We start from the raw sequence: 16,519 nt of genomic DNA, 5'->3' as shown, positions 1-16,519 counted from the left end.
TGACTTCTGTATATTAGTCGTGTATCCTGCAACCTTGCTATAATCACTTACTAGTTTCTGGAGTTCTTCTGTCTGTTGTTTTGGATTTTCTATACAGACAATCATGTCATCTATGAACAATGACAGTTTTATGTCTTCCTTCCCAAGCTGTATTCCTTTTATATCCTTCTCTTGACTTTTTGCATTAGCAAGGACATTCAGTATGATGTTAAAAAGAAGTGGTGAGAGGGGACATCACTACCCTGTACCTGATCTTAACAGGAAAGCTTCAAGTTTCTCGCCATTTAAGTATGATATGAGCTGTAGGTTTTTTGCAGATATTCTTTAACAGGTTGAGGGAGTTCCCCTCTACTCCTAGTTTGCTGAGCAACTTTTATCATGAATGGGTTTTGGATTCTGTCAAATGTTTTCTCTATCTACTGATATGATCATGTGATTTTTCTTTTTTAGTCAGTTGATGTTGTGGATTAATTAATTTTCTGATGTAGGACCAGTCTTGCTTACCTGGGTCTGTTTGTATCTTTTTTATTTGATTTGCTAATATTTTGTTGAAAAATTTTGCATCTATGTTCAGGAGAGATGTTGGTCTACAGTTTTCTTTTCTTGTAATGTCTTTGTCTGGTTTTGGCATGAGGGAAATGCTGGCTTCATAGAATGAGTTAGAAAGTATTCCCTCTCCTTCTATCTTCTGAAAGAGATTGGAGAGAACTGGTATAATTTCTTCCTTAAATGTTTGGTAGAAATGATCATATGGTTTTTATTCCTCAGTTTGTTGATGTGGCGCATCACACTGATTGATTTGCGAATACTGAAGAATCTTTGCATCCCTGGGATAAATCCCACTTGATCATGGTGTATGATCCTTTTAAAGTATTGTTGGATTCACACTGCTAGTATTTTGTTGAGGATTTCTGCGTCTATGTTCATCAGTGATATTGGCCTATAATTTTCTTTTTTGTGGTATCTTTGTTTTTTGTATCAGAGTGATGGTGGCCTCACAGATGAGTTTGGGAGTATTCTTTCCTCTGCAATTTCTTGGAATAGTTTCAGAAGGAGAGGTGTTAACTCTTCTCTAAATGTTGACAGAATTCGCCTGTGAAGCCATTTGGTCCTGGACTTTTGTTTGTTGAGAGGTTTTGGTTTTTGTTTTTCTTTGGCTGTGCTGCTGCACAGCTTGTGGGATCTTAGTTCCCCGACCAGGAACTGAATCCAGGCCCTTGGCAGTGAAAGCGCAGTCTTAACCATTGGATTGCCAGGGAATTCTCTTGTTGGGAGTTTTTTAATCACAGTTTCAATGTCAGTACTTGTGATTGGTCAGTTCATATTTTCTATTTCTTCCTGGTTCAGTCTTAGAAGGTTGTACCTTTCTAAGAATTTGTCCATTTCTTCCAGGTTGTCCATTTTATTGGCATATAGTTGCTTGTAGTAGTCTCTAACGATCCTTTGTATTTCTGTGGTGTCCATTGTAACTTCTCCTTTTTCATTTCTTATTTTATTGCTTTGAGCCCTCTCCCTTTTTTTCTTGATGAGTCTGGCTAAAGGTTTATCAATTTTGTTTATCTTTTCAAAGAACCAGCTTTTAGTTTCATTAATCTTTTCTATTGTTTTCTTCATTTCTGTTTCATTTATTTCTGCTCTGATCTTTATGATATCTTTCCTTCTACTAACTTTGGGTTTTGTTTCTTCTTCTCTCTCTAGTTGCTTTAAGTGTAAGGTTAGTTTATTTATTTGTGATTTTTCTTGTTTCCTGAGATAAGATTGTACAGTATTGCTATAAACTTCCCTGTTAGTACTGCTTTTGCTGCATCCCACAGGTTTTTGGATCATCATGCTTATGTTTTCATTTGTCTCTAGGTATTTTTTGATTTCCTCTTTGATTTCTTCAGTGATCCATTGGTTGTTTAGTAGCATACTGTTTAGCCTCCATGTGTTTGTGGTCTTTACAGCTTTTTTCTTGTAGTTGATTTCTAATCTCAAAGTGCTGTGGTCAGAAAAGATGGTTGATATGATTTCAATTTTCTTAAGTTTCCTGAGGCTCGCTTTGTGGCCCAACACGCGATCAATCCTGGAGAATGTTCCATATGCACTGGAGAAAAATGTGCATTCTGCTGCTTTTGGATGCAATGCTCTATAAATATCAATTAAGTCCATCTGGCCTAATGTGTAATTTAAGGCCTGTGTTTACTTATTGATTTTCTGTCTGGATGATCTGTCCACTGATGAAAGTAGGGTGTTAAAGTCCCCCACTATTATTGTGTTACTGTTGATTTCTCCTTTTATGACTGTTAATATTTGCCTTATATAGTGAGGTGCTCCTATGTTGGGTGCATATGTATTTATAATTGTTGTATCTTCTTCTTGAATTGATCCCTTGATCATTATGTAGTGTCCTTCTTTGGAAGAATCAATACTGCCAAAATGACTATACCACCCAAGGCAATCTACAGATTCAATGCAATCCCTATCAAATTACCAATGGCATTTTTCACAGAACTAGAACAAAAAAATCTTAAAATCTGTATGGAGACACAAACGATCCCGAATAGCCAAAGCAATCTTCAGAAAGAAAAACAGAGTTGGAGGAATCAGGTACCTGGACTTCAGACTATACTACAAAGCTACAGTCATCAAAACGGTATGGTACTGGCACAAAAACAGAAATACAGATCAGTGGAACAGGATAGAAAGCCCAGAAATAAACCCACACACACCTATGGTCAATTAATCTACAACAAAGGAGGCAAGACTACACAATGGAGAAAAGACAGTCTCTTCAATAAATTGTGCTGGGAAAACTGGACAGCTACACTTAAAAATAAATGAAATTAGAACATTCTTTAACACCATACAGAAAAGTAAACTCAAAATGGATTAAAGACCTAAATTTAAGACCAGATACTATAAAACTCTTAGAGGAAAACATAGGCAGAACACTCTTTGACAAAAATCACAGCAATATCTCTTTCAATCCGTCTCCTAGAGTAATAGAAATAAAAAAATAAACAAATGGAACCTAATTAAACTCAAAGGTTTTTGCACAGCTAAGGAAACCATAAACAAAATGAAAAGACAATCCACAGAATGGGAGAAAATATTTGCAAACGATGTAACCAAGAAGGGATTAGTCTCCAAAATTTACAAACAGCTCATGCCGTTTAATATCAAAAAAACAAACAACCCAGTCAAAAAATGGGCAGAAGACCTGAATAGACATTTCTCTTAAGAAGACATACAGATGGCCAAGAGGCACAAGAAAAGATGCTCAAATCGCTAATTATTAGAGAAATGCAAATCAAAACTACAATGAGAGAGCACCTCACACCAGTCAGAATGGCCATCATCAAAAAATCTACAAACAGGGCTTCCCTGGTGGCGCAGTGGTTGAGAGTCCGCCTGCCGATGCAGGGGACACGGGTTCATGCCCCGGTCCGGGAAGATCCCACATGCCGTGGAGCGGCTAGGCCCGTGAGCCATGGCCACTGAGCCTGCATGTCCGGAGCCTGTGCTCCACAAAGGGAGAGACCACAACAGTGAGAGGCCGGCGTACCACAAAAGAAAAAAAAAATCTACAAACAATAAATGCTGGCGAGGGTGTGAAGAAAAGGGAACTCTCCTACACTGTTGGTGGGAATGTAAACTGGTATACCCACTATGGAGAACAGTTATCGAGGTACCTTAAAAAACTAAAAATAGAGCTACCATATGATCCCACAATCCCACTCCTAGGCATATATCTGGCGGAAAACACAGTTTGAAAGGATACACACACCCCAATGTTCACTGCAGCGCTGTCTACAATAGCCAAGACATGGAAGCAACCTAAATGTCCATTGACAGATGAATGGATAAGAAGATGTGGTACATGGACTTCCCTGGTGGCGCAGTGGTTAAGAATCCACAGGTTTGAGCACTGGTCTAGGAAGATCCCACATGCCGTGGAGCAACTAAGCCCGTGTGCCACAACTTCGGAGCCTGCACTCTAGAGCCCGTAAGCCACAACTACTGAGCCCGTGTGCCACAACTACTGAAGCCCAAGTGCCTAGAGCCCGTGCTCCAAAACAAGAGAAGCCACTGCAATGAGAAGCCTGCATACCACAACGAAGAGCAGCCCCCTCTTGCTGCAACTAGAGAAAGCCCACACGCAGCAACAAAGACCCAATGCAGCCAAAAATAAATAAATTAATTTAAAATAAAACAAAGAAGAAGATGTGGTACATATATACAATGGAATATTACTCAGCCATTGGAAAGAATGAAATAATGGGACTCCCCTGGTGGCACAATGTATAAGACTGCATGCTCCCAATGCAGGGGGCCCCAGGTTCGATCCTCCCTGGTGAGGGAACTAGATCCCATGTGCCTGACACATCTAAGAGTTCGCATGTCACAACTAAGGAGCCTGCGTGCCGCAACTAAGGAGGTGGCAAGCCACAACTAAGGAGCCCACCTGCTACAACTGAGGAGCCTACGTGCTGCAACTAAGTAGCTGGTGAGCTGCGACTAAAGAGCCCACAAGCCGCAACTAAGGAGCCCACCAGCCGCAACTAAGACCCGGTGCAGCCAAATAAATAAATAAAAGAATGAAATAATGCCATTTGCAGCAACATGGATGGACCTGGAAATTATCATACTAAGTGACGTAAGTCAGACAAAGACAAATGTCATATGATATTGCTTATGTGCAGAATCTATTTTAAAAAACGATACAAATGAGCTTATTTACAAAACACAGACAGACTCGCAGACTTAGAGAACGAACTTATGGTTACCAGGAGGGAAGGGTGGAGAGGAGGGATAGACTAGAAGTTTCGGATTGACATGTACACCCTCCTATATTTAAAATAACCAACAAGGACCTATGGTATAGCACAGGGAACTGTGCTCAATATACTCTAATAACCTAAATTGGAAAAGAAGTTGAAAAAGAATAGATACATGTATATGTATAACTGAATCACTTTGCTGTATACCTGAAACTAACACAACATTGTTAATCAACTATACTCCAATAGAAAATACAAATTAAAAAAAAAATGTTTGGTAGAATTCACCAATGAAACCATACGGGATTGGTGTGGAAGGTTATTAACTACTGACTCAATTTCTTCAATAGATATAGGTCTATTCAGATCTATTTCTTCTCAATTCAGTTTTGGCAGATAGTGTCTTTGAAGGAATTTGTCCATTTCATCTATGTAATCAAATGTGTGGGCATAGAGCTGGTTCACAGTATTCTTTTACTAACCTTTCAGTTTCCGTGGGCTCTGCAGTGAAGTCTACTCGTTCATTTCTGATATTAATCATTTGTGTCTTCTCTCTTTTAGTTAGCCTTCTATAGAGGCTTATAGATTTTACTGATCTTTTCAAAGAACCAGCTTTTGGTTTCAAGGATTTTCTCTGCTGATTTCCTGTTTTCAATTTCATTGATTTCTGCTCTAATTCTTATTATTTCTTTTCTTCTGCTTACTTTGGATTTAATTTGCTCTTCCTTTCCCCTAAGTTTTCTAAAGTGAAAACTTAGATTACTGATTTTAGATCTTTCCTCTTTTCCAATATATGTATTCAATGCCACAAATTTTTCTCTAGGAACTGCTTTTGCTGCATCCCACAAATCTTGATAAATTGTATCATTTTCATTTAGTTCAAAATATTTTAAAATTTCTCGAGATTTCTTGTTCGACCCATGTGTTATTTAGAAGTGTACTGTTTAATCTCCACATATTTTGGGATTTTCTAGTTACCTTTATGATATTGATTTCTAGTTTAATTCCATTGTGGTCTGAGGACAGACATTGTATGACTTCTATTCTTTTAAATTTGTTAAGGTGTTGTGGCCCAGAATGTGGTCTATCTTAGTGAGGGTTCCATATGAGCTTAAGAAAAATGTACATTCTGCTGCTGCTGGATAAGCAGTCAATAGATGTCAATTTTATCCAGTTAACTGATGGTACTGTCGAGTTCAACTATGTCGTTCCATAGTTTTGCCTGCTGGATTTGTCCATTTCTGAAAGGGGGTGCTGAAGTTTCCTACTGTGATAGAAGAATCCACTCTCTCTCCTTGCAGTTCTATCGGTTTTTGCCTGATGCAGTTTGATGCTCTGTTGTTGGGTGCATATACATCAAGAAGTGTTATGACTTCTTGGAGAGTTGACCTCTTTGTCATATGTAGTACCCTTCTTTATCCCTGATAACTTTCCTTACTTTGATGTCTGCCCTGTCTGAAATTAATGTAGCTAGTCTGCTTGCTTTTGATTAGTGTTAGCATGGTACATCTTTCTCTATCCACTTTACTTTTAATGTATATGCGCTTTTATATTTAAAGTGGATTTCTTGTAGATAACATTTTTTTCTGCTATTTACTGTGGGAATCTGGTCAAGCTCCTGCAGGTAAATCTTACAATGTTGTGGGGGCCGCCATGCCACGGTTCCCCTGGAGATTTTAACTCTGAGTTACCTGCACTGAGCTGCCAGCAATTCACTAGTCACAGTTCAGGTTTTCCTACCTGGCACTGTTTGGTGTGGAGGTTTCTCTGCATGAGTCTCTGGTAAGCAGTGACTCCCTGTATTTGCCTAGCTATCCAATCTCAGGGGCAACAGTTTACCCTGTGTCTTCCCCTCTATTATGGATTTAAGAACAGTTGTTAACTTTTCAGTCTGTTCAGCTTTAATTGTTGTTAGGACCGAGTGTTGACTTCCAAGCTCCTTATGTATAGAACTGGAAACCAGAAGTCTAATACATTTTGAAAAAAATTATGTGCAGGAAGTCTCAACTTACAATCCAAATATACTTGTTAGATCATAGTAGTCATAACTGCATAAGCGTGTTGGAAAGCAGGGAGTGTCAAAGGGAATGTCATCTCTGAAACTGGTGCAGAGAGGGCATCCCAGCACCATTTTCCCTGAGACCGCTCTCTGCTTCCTTTCACAGGTTATGGGGGGGGGAGGGGAAGGGGGGCAGGCAAATGACCTTATTAGTACATTCAAAGCAACCACTTGTTAATAACTATTGGTGATTAGAAAGCGTTATTTTATGCATTTTACATTCTAATATGCTAGACTGTTATTCATGTACAGTGGTTTAGTAAGTTACAGTTATGCTTTAGGAAATAAGTTCAGGGTTTTGAGTTGACTTATAATGAATTGTAATTTTTCCCATTCAAAACAGTAAGAAATGACTCCTAGTTGAAATTTTCACTTAGAGTATGTGATGTTCAGGAACCAATTACTAAGGTTAAGCCAAAACTGCCTATGCATACCCTATGCCCCAGAAGTGAGAATTTTGGGTCTATTCACATAGATCTTTAAGGGGACATGAGCAAAGATGCCTGTCCAGGGTTATGCATAGTGGCAGGGAATTACAAGCAATATGGGCATGTCTAACTGGGGGACAGTAATATAGTAGATCTTTTCTTTCCTTTTTTTTTTTTTGGCCACGCCGTGTGGCATGCAGGATCTTAACTCCCAGGCCAGGGATTGAACCCGTGCCCCCTACAGTGGAAGCTCAGAGTCCTAACCACTGGACCACCAGGGAATCCCAATATGGTAGATCTTAAAAGCATATGCTAAGTGAAAGAAGTAAGAAAACAGAATGGGATCTGTAATACAATACCACTTACGTAAATTAAAATACATAAGCACATTAACAGTACATACTTTATAAGAACACATAAAAACAAAATGACATACATTAAACACATTACAATGGTGGGCACGGAGGAAGTGGAGAACCAGATATAAAAAAACAAACAACAAAAAAAGAGAGGAACCTTGGGAAGTAGGCAAGGATTTTTAAACACAAAAAGCAATAACCATAAAGGAAAAGATTGATAAACTAGATTTTTAAATTAAGAATTTTGTTCATTAAAAGACCCCAGTCAGGGACTAAAAAGGTAAGTCACAGAATGGGAGAATGTATTTGCAAAACATATAACCGACAAAGGACTCATACCCATAATATATAATGAATGCCTGAAGATCAGTGAGACAAAACTAGACAACCCAACTGGAGAGAGCCTTGCACAGGCAGATGATGTTAATATGCTAAGAACTAAGAAGGATAATTCAATCCTCTGCGTCAGAATTTCAATCAGGAAAAGAAAGTGAGCTCATCAACAATTTTTAAGTCTTAACAATTTTACAAAAATGCATGTAAGCAGGAAATATGAACAGTTATTTTAAACTTTATATAAAGTGTAAAGTTATATATAAAACATATAAACAAATGTCATTGGCTAAAGTCTCTTCTATTTTAAGAGAGTTCTTGACAGAATGGAAAAAGAAGCATATGCATCTACAATTTGTGTATCTACCAGGGGAAATGAGTTATTTATGCAATTACTACACAGTAGAAAGCTTTGTTTCCATAGAGATTATGACACAACTGATTTATGCCTTAAATTAGAATATTCTGATTTGAATTGAGAAATGATCCTTTTGTCTAAATGAATAGTGTATTCAGTGCGAATAAAAGCTCCACACATCTGCTGATATCATTTCCTCTTCACTTCAGTAATAATTAATAATGAGAATACATCCATACAAGTCCTAAAAAGGAATTCATACCCCTAAAGTTTCACAAGTGCCTGGAAACATATAGGGAATGACATTTTTACAGGATGTACAAAAATACATAAAGAACTAACCCAAAACATTTCAAAATATCTTTCTGCTCATTTCATATCTATTACACTTAAACAGTCTCTTGTACTAATGGTGTGAACAGCAAGACAAAAAAGTCAGTTCTATCCTCCTTCTGTCATCACTACCTGAATTTAATAAACTGTACACTGTTGGTGTTGGGAGGGGGTGAGTAATGCATGTTAATCCAAAGCAGAAAAACATCAGAATGTTACGTTTCAAAAGGAGTGAAATATATGACCCATAAATGTAGTACATGCAAAATCCTTCAGGGGCTGCACATTGCCATACATAAAGCCTGGACTCTCTGATATAGCATTCAAGGCTCCTGTAGTGCTTGAAGCCTAAGCTTCAGCTGCCCCAACCACTTAGAACTCCTTGAAAGCCCATGTCGCTTGCTGTGGCCATGTCACTCATTCAGTGTGGCACACACACTCCTGCTTTCTTCCTCTTCTCCTCTAATTCCTCCTCATCTTTCTAAACCCAATCATGGGGAAACTCTACCTATGCCTCTGGCCCCAACCCTTATCTGGATGAGCTGCCACACCTATGTGTTTCCAAGGCATCCTGGGTTTATCTTCATCACAGTGGGATTATATGCACTTGTCTCCCCCACTACCAGACTGGCTTCTGAGTTCTATTCACTTTCATAAAACTGGAACCTAAGAAAGTACAGTGCTCAGTAACTGCTGAATGAATTACTGAATTCTGAATTCAATTACTAAATAACTATAATCCCCAACATTTCCCCATGTTTTCATAATAAATGTTCCTAAAGGAAATACCTAAGAAAAAAAGAAAAGAATAAATCCCAGTTGTTAGAGTAAAATCAAGATTGAATAGGTTTCCTGATAGGCTTATATTATATCATTCTGTTCTCTTTCCAATTTCACTGTGAGATCTTTCCAGCTGAATGGCTATTCTATCTCTCTCTCAAAGGTCTCCAAAGAAATGATCCATTCTTTAATTTTGTTACAGTTGAGTGTCTTCTCAATTAGCCAAATACTCAAGAGAAGTTCTGCTTGATTAAATTCTTGTCTTGTTGCTACTCTGGCTATTTTGGCTCCCCAGGTCAACTGCTATTGTCAACATTTCATTTAGATATCATAGAAAGTGCCTGACCTCCTTCTGAAAACTTGTTTGCCATTAAATTATAACATATAATAAGTGAAAAACAGCACTGGTTTTGAGCACACGTAATTGAATCTCAAAAGAAAGCATGATATACAAAAAACTGGAAGTAAGCCTTCTCTAGTTCATTCAAAGGCACAATTCTCATATAAAAATGTTAGGATGTGGGCTTCCCTGGTGGTGCAGTGGTTGAGAGTCCGCCTGCCGATGCAGGGGACATGGCTTCGTGCCCCAGCCCGGGAGGATCCCACATGTCGCGGAGCGGCTGGGCCCGTGAGGCATGGCCGCTGAGCCTGCGCGTCCGGAGCCTGTGCTCCACAATGGGAGAGGCCACAACAGTGAGAGGCCGGCGTACCGCAAAAAAAAAAAAGAAGGTTAGGATGTGACCACGTGATTTTGTAGAAAAATTTGTAAGACAAATAACAAATAACAGCAAAACTTTTTTGGAGATTAATAATAAATTTTGAATGTATATCTATATATACTCAAAATATCTTTAAGTATCAAGCTAAATGAAACTTTATCATGCTGATTTAAAATTTTCCCAGTAAAAAGAGTATTAGAGGGCTTCCCTGGTGGCACAGTGGTTAAGAATCTGCCTGCCAGTGCAGGGGGTCACAGGTTTGAGCCCTGGTCCAGGAAGAAACCACATGCTGCGGAGCAACTAAGCCCATGCACCACAACTACTGAGCCTGCGTTCTAGAGCCCATGAGCCACAACTACTGAGCCCACGTACCACAACTACTGAAGCCCACACACCTAGAGCCTATGCTCTGCAACAAGAGAGGCCACCGCAATGAGAAGCCAGCACACCATAAGGAAGAGTAGCCCCAGCTCGCTGCAACTAGAGGAAAGCCCACGTGCAGCCCACGTGGTTTTGTTTTTATGACCTTTTAACTTGGATTAGCTTTATGTACTGCATGGCAGAGAGGGCATGTGAACTTGCGGGCCTGTGACCTGTGGTGGGTCTGAGGACAGGGCCCCATCAGGAATCCCTGAAGAACTTCTCACAGAACCCACTTCCAGAGGTGAATGTGCTTGGGAACATGGGACTCAGAATAAAGAGCTTGGTAGTGACTGCAATGCATGAAATAAATCTGGGGAAAGTCTTATCTCCACTGCCCTTCTGGAAGGTGAACATTTGAGAGTCTGATATTCCAGTGAGCCAATAGTTTGCTTCTATAATTGGTACGTTGAATATGCAAGGCTCTTGCAGGGTAAACAAAAGGGTCTTTAAGCCATTTTCCGGGTTTAAACCTGTTTAATGGAAATAGTGCTTCCTCCACTCCTAAAACAAGGACAAGTCTCATAAATTTTCTGCCCCCTCTTTCTTAATACTCAGTCCTAGAGTTGCATTTTATTAGTTTCCTAAGGCTGCTGTAACAAATTACCACAAACTAGGTGGTTTAAAACAAGAGAAAGTTATTCTCTCCCAGTTCAGGAGGCCGGAAGTCCAAAATCAAGGTGTAGGCAGGGTTGCTTCCTTCTATAGGATCTGAGGGAGAAGCTATTTCATGCCTGTCTCCCAGCTTCTGGTGGTTGCCGGGAATGCTTGGCTTTCCTTGGCTTGTAGCTGCATCACTCCCATCTCTGCTTCTGCCATGGCATGAACTTCTTATAAGGACAACAGTCACTGGACTTAGGGCCCAGCCTAATCCAGTATGACCCTGTCTTAACTAATTACGTCTGCAAAGACTATTTCCAAATAAGTCACATTCTGAGGTTCCAGTGGACATTAATTTTGAGAGGACACTATTCAGCCCCGCACACTCATTAAGTCACAAATACAGCCTCAATTTAGTAATTAAAAGTGATCAGTCTACTTCATTTACATAAAGTTCAAATCAGGCAAAACTAATCTACAGTATATTTTGGCGGGGGTGGGGGCAGCCTAGTAGGTGACTGAAAGAGAATATCAGGAAGCCTTATAGGTTCCTGGAATATTCTACTTCTTGATCTGGATGCTGGTTACATGTACAAGAATTCATCGAGTTGTACACTGATGAGTTATGCATTAACTGCATGAATTTTCAAAAAGAGTTTAGGTACTTTAAAAAGAAAACGATCAGTCCAGTAGCTTAACGGCACTTCAGTTTTCATCTGAAGAAGATTCTCTCTCCACCAGCAGGGCCAGTTGCGGGGCAGCACGCCTTTGGGGAAGCAGGCGCTGCTTCTCTCCCCCTTACTTCCTCCCCTACCTGCCAGCTGCTGTTTCTGAGGCAGGGAGCATAAGAAAGGACCAGAGAGAAGGTCTCATGTAACTGGTTCTATTAGACGATTTCTCACTCTAGGAGCCTGATGGATTTTTAAAGCTTTTCCTCTTACGGAGGGAGCATTTTTGTGGTTTCTCTGGAGTGTCCTGCTGTGTCCCTCCCACTGCAGTGCCTCTTCTGTTAGGGAACCATATTAGTGGAGTATGTGATTCGACTTCCTGATGACCAAGCTGATGACCTCCAATTTCCATTTATATTTACTGATATGACAGATAGTGGCCTTAGTTCTATCAATTATTTTTGTTATCCTTTGTAGAGACTGTTCATTTTCATTTGTGTGTATATTTTGATATTTAAGATGGTTTACTTTTTAATCTATTGGTTACTTTTATTAATATCTGAAAGCCTTTATTTCTTTAGACAGTATCTATTTAATCCCCCATGAGAAATGATAAAATTAAGATATTTTCTTCTCTTGCACCATCCCTCCACTGTCATATTTTAGTCCATCATACTACATCCGGTTTAACTTTGTAAATATACCTAAACCTCCAGTAGTTTGTCTGTTAGCTTTAAACGATACCCTTTGAACCCTACCTATGAAAGATGAGGAAAGAATATTCTAAATTTACTATCATCTTCTTTCCTCTTCTCCTCTCAAATTCGGTTAGATAATTTCATATTGTCAGGTCACATAACTGTCACATTCTGTTCTATTGCACTAATCTCCAAATTTGTTTTGACCTACAGGTAAACAGACTTGATCAATGCTTTTAACGGTTCTTTTGCTGGAGTTTTTCCAGTTACCGCTTGGTGGACTGAAGTTTGTCTTTCACTAGATTCCTCAAGAAGAGTTCATGGGGATAATCTTTCTCAAGTTCTTATATTTAAAAACTTGGGTTTTTTTGTTGTTTGTTTTTGCAGTACGCGGGTCTCTCACTGTTGTGGTCTCTCCCATCGCGGAGCACAGGCTCCGGATGCGCAGGCTCAGCAGCCATGGCTCACGGGCCCAGCCGCTCCGCGGCATGTGGGATCCTCCCAGACCGGGGCACGAACCCGTGTCCCCTGCATCGGCAGGCGGACTCTCAACCACTGCGCCATCAGGGAAGCCCAAAACTTGTTTTCAAAAAAAATACAAGTTCAATGAATATAAAATCCTTGGGTCGGGCTTCCCTGGTGGCGCAGTGGTTGAGAGTCCGCCTGCCGATGCAGGGGATACGGGTTCGTGCCCCGGTCTGGGAAGATCCCACATGCCGTGGAGCGGCTGGGCCCGTGAGCCATGGCCGCTGAGCCTGCTCGTCCGGAGCCTGTGCTCCACAATGGGAGAGGCCACAACAGTGAGAGGCCCACATACCGCAGAAAAAAAAAAAAAAAAATCCTTGGGTCAATCTTACTCTTCTTAAGGATTTTGTCAGTCTTCTCCCATGTTGATTGATGATAAGCAACAGCCAAATTTTCCCCTTTTATAAGTTAGTTGATCTTTTGGCCTGGCCGTCCAAATAATTCTTTACATTTTAAGTCCAATAACTTTACTGGGATACACTGCAATGCTGACGGTTCTATGTTAATTTTTCCTGGGTATACAGTGCATCCTTTCAAACTGTAGATTCAAGTTCTCCTTTCTGGAAACCTTTAAATTTTTATTTTGTCTATTATTTGCTTCCTTCTTCAGGGAATTTTTGTACTTTTCATTCATATGTCTAAACTATTTCTGTTTTCACTTTGCTCACTCCTTTTCTGTTTTCTATACACTGTCTTAGTTAACTTTTCTTTTTTTTTGCGGTACGCGGGCCTCTCGCTATTGTGGCCTCTCCCATTGCGGAGCACAGACTCCGGACGTGCAGACTCAGCAGCCATGGCTCACGGGCCCAGCCGCTCCGTGGCATGCAGGATCTTCCCGGACCGGGGCACGAACCCATGTCCCCTGCATCGGCAGGCAGACCCTCAACCACTGCACCACCAGGTAAGTTAACCTGTCTTGGTTAACTTTTAATTTGCCTTCATTTCTTTGATGGGTTTTATTTTTCCCCTTCACTTTCTTTCTTGAACTTAGGTGTTTCTGTCGACTGACTTGCCATTTCTTCCCTGAACTCCTGTACTTCCGATTTGTGCTCCAGCTCTTTACAGCAGTAAGTTGACATTTTTCTTTAATTTGTGAAATATTTCATCAAAATATTCACTTGTTCTGTGCCAGTGTTTTCCTAGTGAGTGTTGGTCATCATCATCTTTCTGTTTTTTCATGTTTCTTCATCTTCTTTTAAGTAATTGTTTGACTAGATCCTGAACTGGTCCATTTTTGATTACTCATTTTTGAAGGTGGTTTATTCTAGACCAGTTATTTGAAGAAGACTCACTTGGGAGAAGAGCCAGAGCCATGTTCAGGGGAACGGGAGTGTTCTTTCTTTTTCTGGTGGGATGGTATACGTGGACACACAGAGTGGGGGAAGGTATTCCTGAGCTTCTCTCTCTCTCCAAAGAGACAGGCAGCTGTGAGAGCTGTTCACAGCGCAGAGTCCTCTCCTTCCTGTCACCACAGCTCAGCCTGCTCCCCACAAACGTTACTTGCGATAAGTCCTCCTTCAGTACATGCTCCTCTGCATCCTGGTATCAAACTGGATCCAGCGAAGCTTCTGCCACCAGCCTGTGCACTCATTTCCACCATTTCAAACCAAACATTTTGGTTTTGAACCCCAGGATGCATCCCTCACCTTGTAAAGTACTATTTGCTACCTGAGTTTTCTTTTCCTAAGTTCCACAGCTGCAACTGTCTTCTGTCTACTTCCTCTCATACTCCTGGTCCAATCTTTCAAAAACCCTTACCACTTATTTTCTGGTTTGGGGTTTCAGACATCTCCTAATTTCTTCAAAAACAGAGTTTTCATTTCTGGGTTTTTCTTCCCCCTCCTAGTTACTTGGGGTAATTTTCCAGGGGAGAAGGAAGAAAGGCTTACTTCACAAACTGTCCCAGTAAGAATGCTTAATAAAAAATTAACTTTGTTCTCCTGAATGCTTCAAAAATCGGGTTTCTGATACTATTTTCTAATTACATATGCTTCAAGTACAACATGCATGCTAATGAAAGTGGACCTCAAATACATGTGCAATGAAGCAAAGCTGATGTTCCAGATTACATTTTAATAGTCCCAAAGAAAATGGAAAACTGAAACTGCATGCTTGTGCAAAGCTGACAGAGGGAAAACGCAACACGGTAGTAGGGTCCAGTAACCGGGCTTCACAGTGCTAGCCGACTTTCCTCTTTCCACCTCGAGAACCAAAGGAACAAAGTTCACACTGACTTAACGTTCAGGGTCGCGCCAGAATCCCTTGGGGGGGGGGATATGCTTCAAGTACAACATGCATGCTAATGAAAGTGGACCTCAAATACATGTGCAATGAAGCAAAGCTGATGTTCCAGATTACATTTTAATAGTCCCAAAGAAAATGGAAAACTGCAACTGCATGCTTGTGCAAAGCTGACAGAGGGAAAACGCAACACGGTGGTAGGGTCCAGTACCCCGGCTTCACAGTGCTAGCCGACCATCCCTTTCCACCACGAGAACCAAAAGAAGAAAGTTCACACTGATTTAACGTTCAGGGTCGCGCCAGAATACCTTGGCGGGGGGAGGGGGGGGTGTTCCTCTGTACCCGCTGTTTGGGAGGTAATGGATTCAGGAGCCTGGGTCAAGTTCACATCGGTCCCTCCTGCTCGACACGTCGGGTCGGATGTGTCCCAGGAACCGACGCTGCGGCTCGGAAAACTTCCTAAGCACAACTCTACTAACCACGGTGCCCAGGACCAGTGTTGGTACGCCTCCAGTCGCTACCCTGGCAAAAGGTCCGCTGGCGTCCGTCAAAGTCATTCCAAAGCCGGGCGACAGGGCACAGCGGCCGGGGAGGCAGCCCCACCAGTCCCTGTGGGAAAGCTGCCGCAACGCAGGGCCCGAGTTTCACCGCGGACCACAGCCTCGGAGCCCACGCCCGCCCGGCACCCCTTACCGTGTTGCCGTTGCTGCTGCCGCTGCCGCCGCTTGGCTCAGACTCCACGAGGCTGGAGCCACAGGACCGGGCCGAGGCGGCCGTCGTCTGGCCGGGTGGGACGCGCGGCCCGCCGAGCTGCAACGGCGGCGCCGCGGGGCCCCGCGCGTCCTCGGCCTCGTTGCCGCCGTAGTACGCCGCCCGGCTCTCGGAAGCGTGGATGCTCTGGGCACAGCCCATGCTAGAGGCGGCGGCGCCGACACGCTGGCGGGGAGCAGCGAAACGGTCGGTAAACGGCCAGCCTGGCGCCTCGCGGCCGCCTCAGCGGTCGGCAGCGAGCACGGGTCTCGCGCCGGGAAGTGCTGCCGCCCCTTTTATCGCGGTGCTGGCGCAGCAGCTGCGGCGGTGGGGAGGGGGCGGTGGGGCGGGCAGCGCACCGCGGCCGCCCCTCCGAACATGCCCTTCCTGAAGCGGGAGCCGCTGGCCTCCTCTCTCACATCGCCGCGCTCGCCACGGCCGCGCCGCGCTTCCGGGGAATTTCGGGGGAGGAGATTTGAGCTCTC

General features: G+C 42.1%; 1 protein-coding gene across 1 annotated transcript in view; it reads right to left on the bottom strand.

Annotated features, from left to right (window-relative positions):
* The window catches only part of LOC103090729 (high affinity cAMP-specific and IBMX-insensitive 3',5'-cyclic phosphodiesterase 8A), a 107,532-nt gene extending 91,336 nt beyond the window's left edge, over positions 1–16,196 (bottom strand). The window contains exon 1 of the mRNA XM_007470045.1: positions 15,986–16,196. Coding sequence (XP_007470107.1) covers positions 15,986–16,196 — 211 coding nt within the window. The remainder of the gene's footprint in view (positions 1–15,985) is intronic.
* Between the last annotated feature and the right edge of the window lie 323 nt (positions 16,197–16,519).

This window comes from Lipotes vexillifer, unplaced genomic scaffold (assembly GCF_000442215.2).
Source record: "Lipotes vexillifer unplaced genomic scaffold, Lipotes_vexillifer_v1.1 scaffold532, whole genome shotgun sequence".
NCBI lineage: Eukaryota > Metazoa > Chordata > Mammalia > Artiodactyla > Lipotidae > Lipotes > Lipotes vexillifer.
This window is presented reverse-complemented; position numbering and strand designations above follow the sequence as displayed.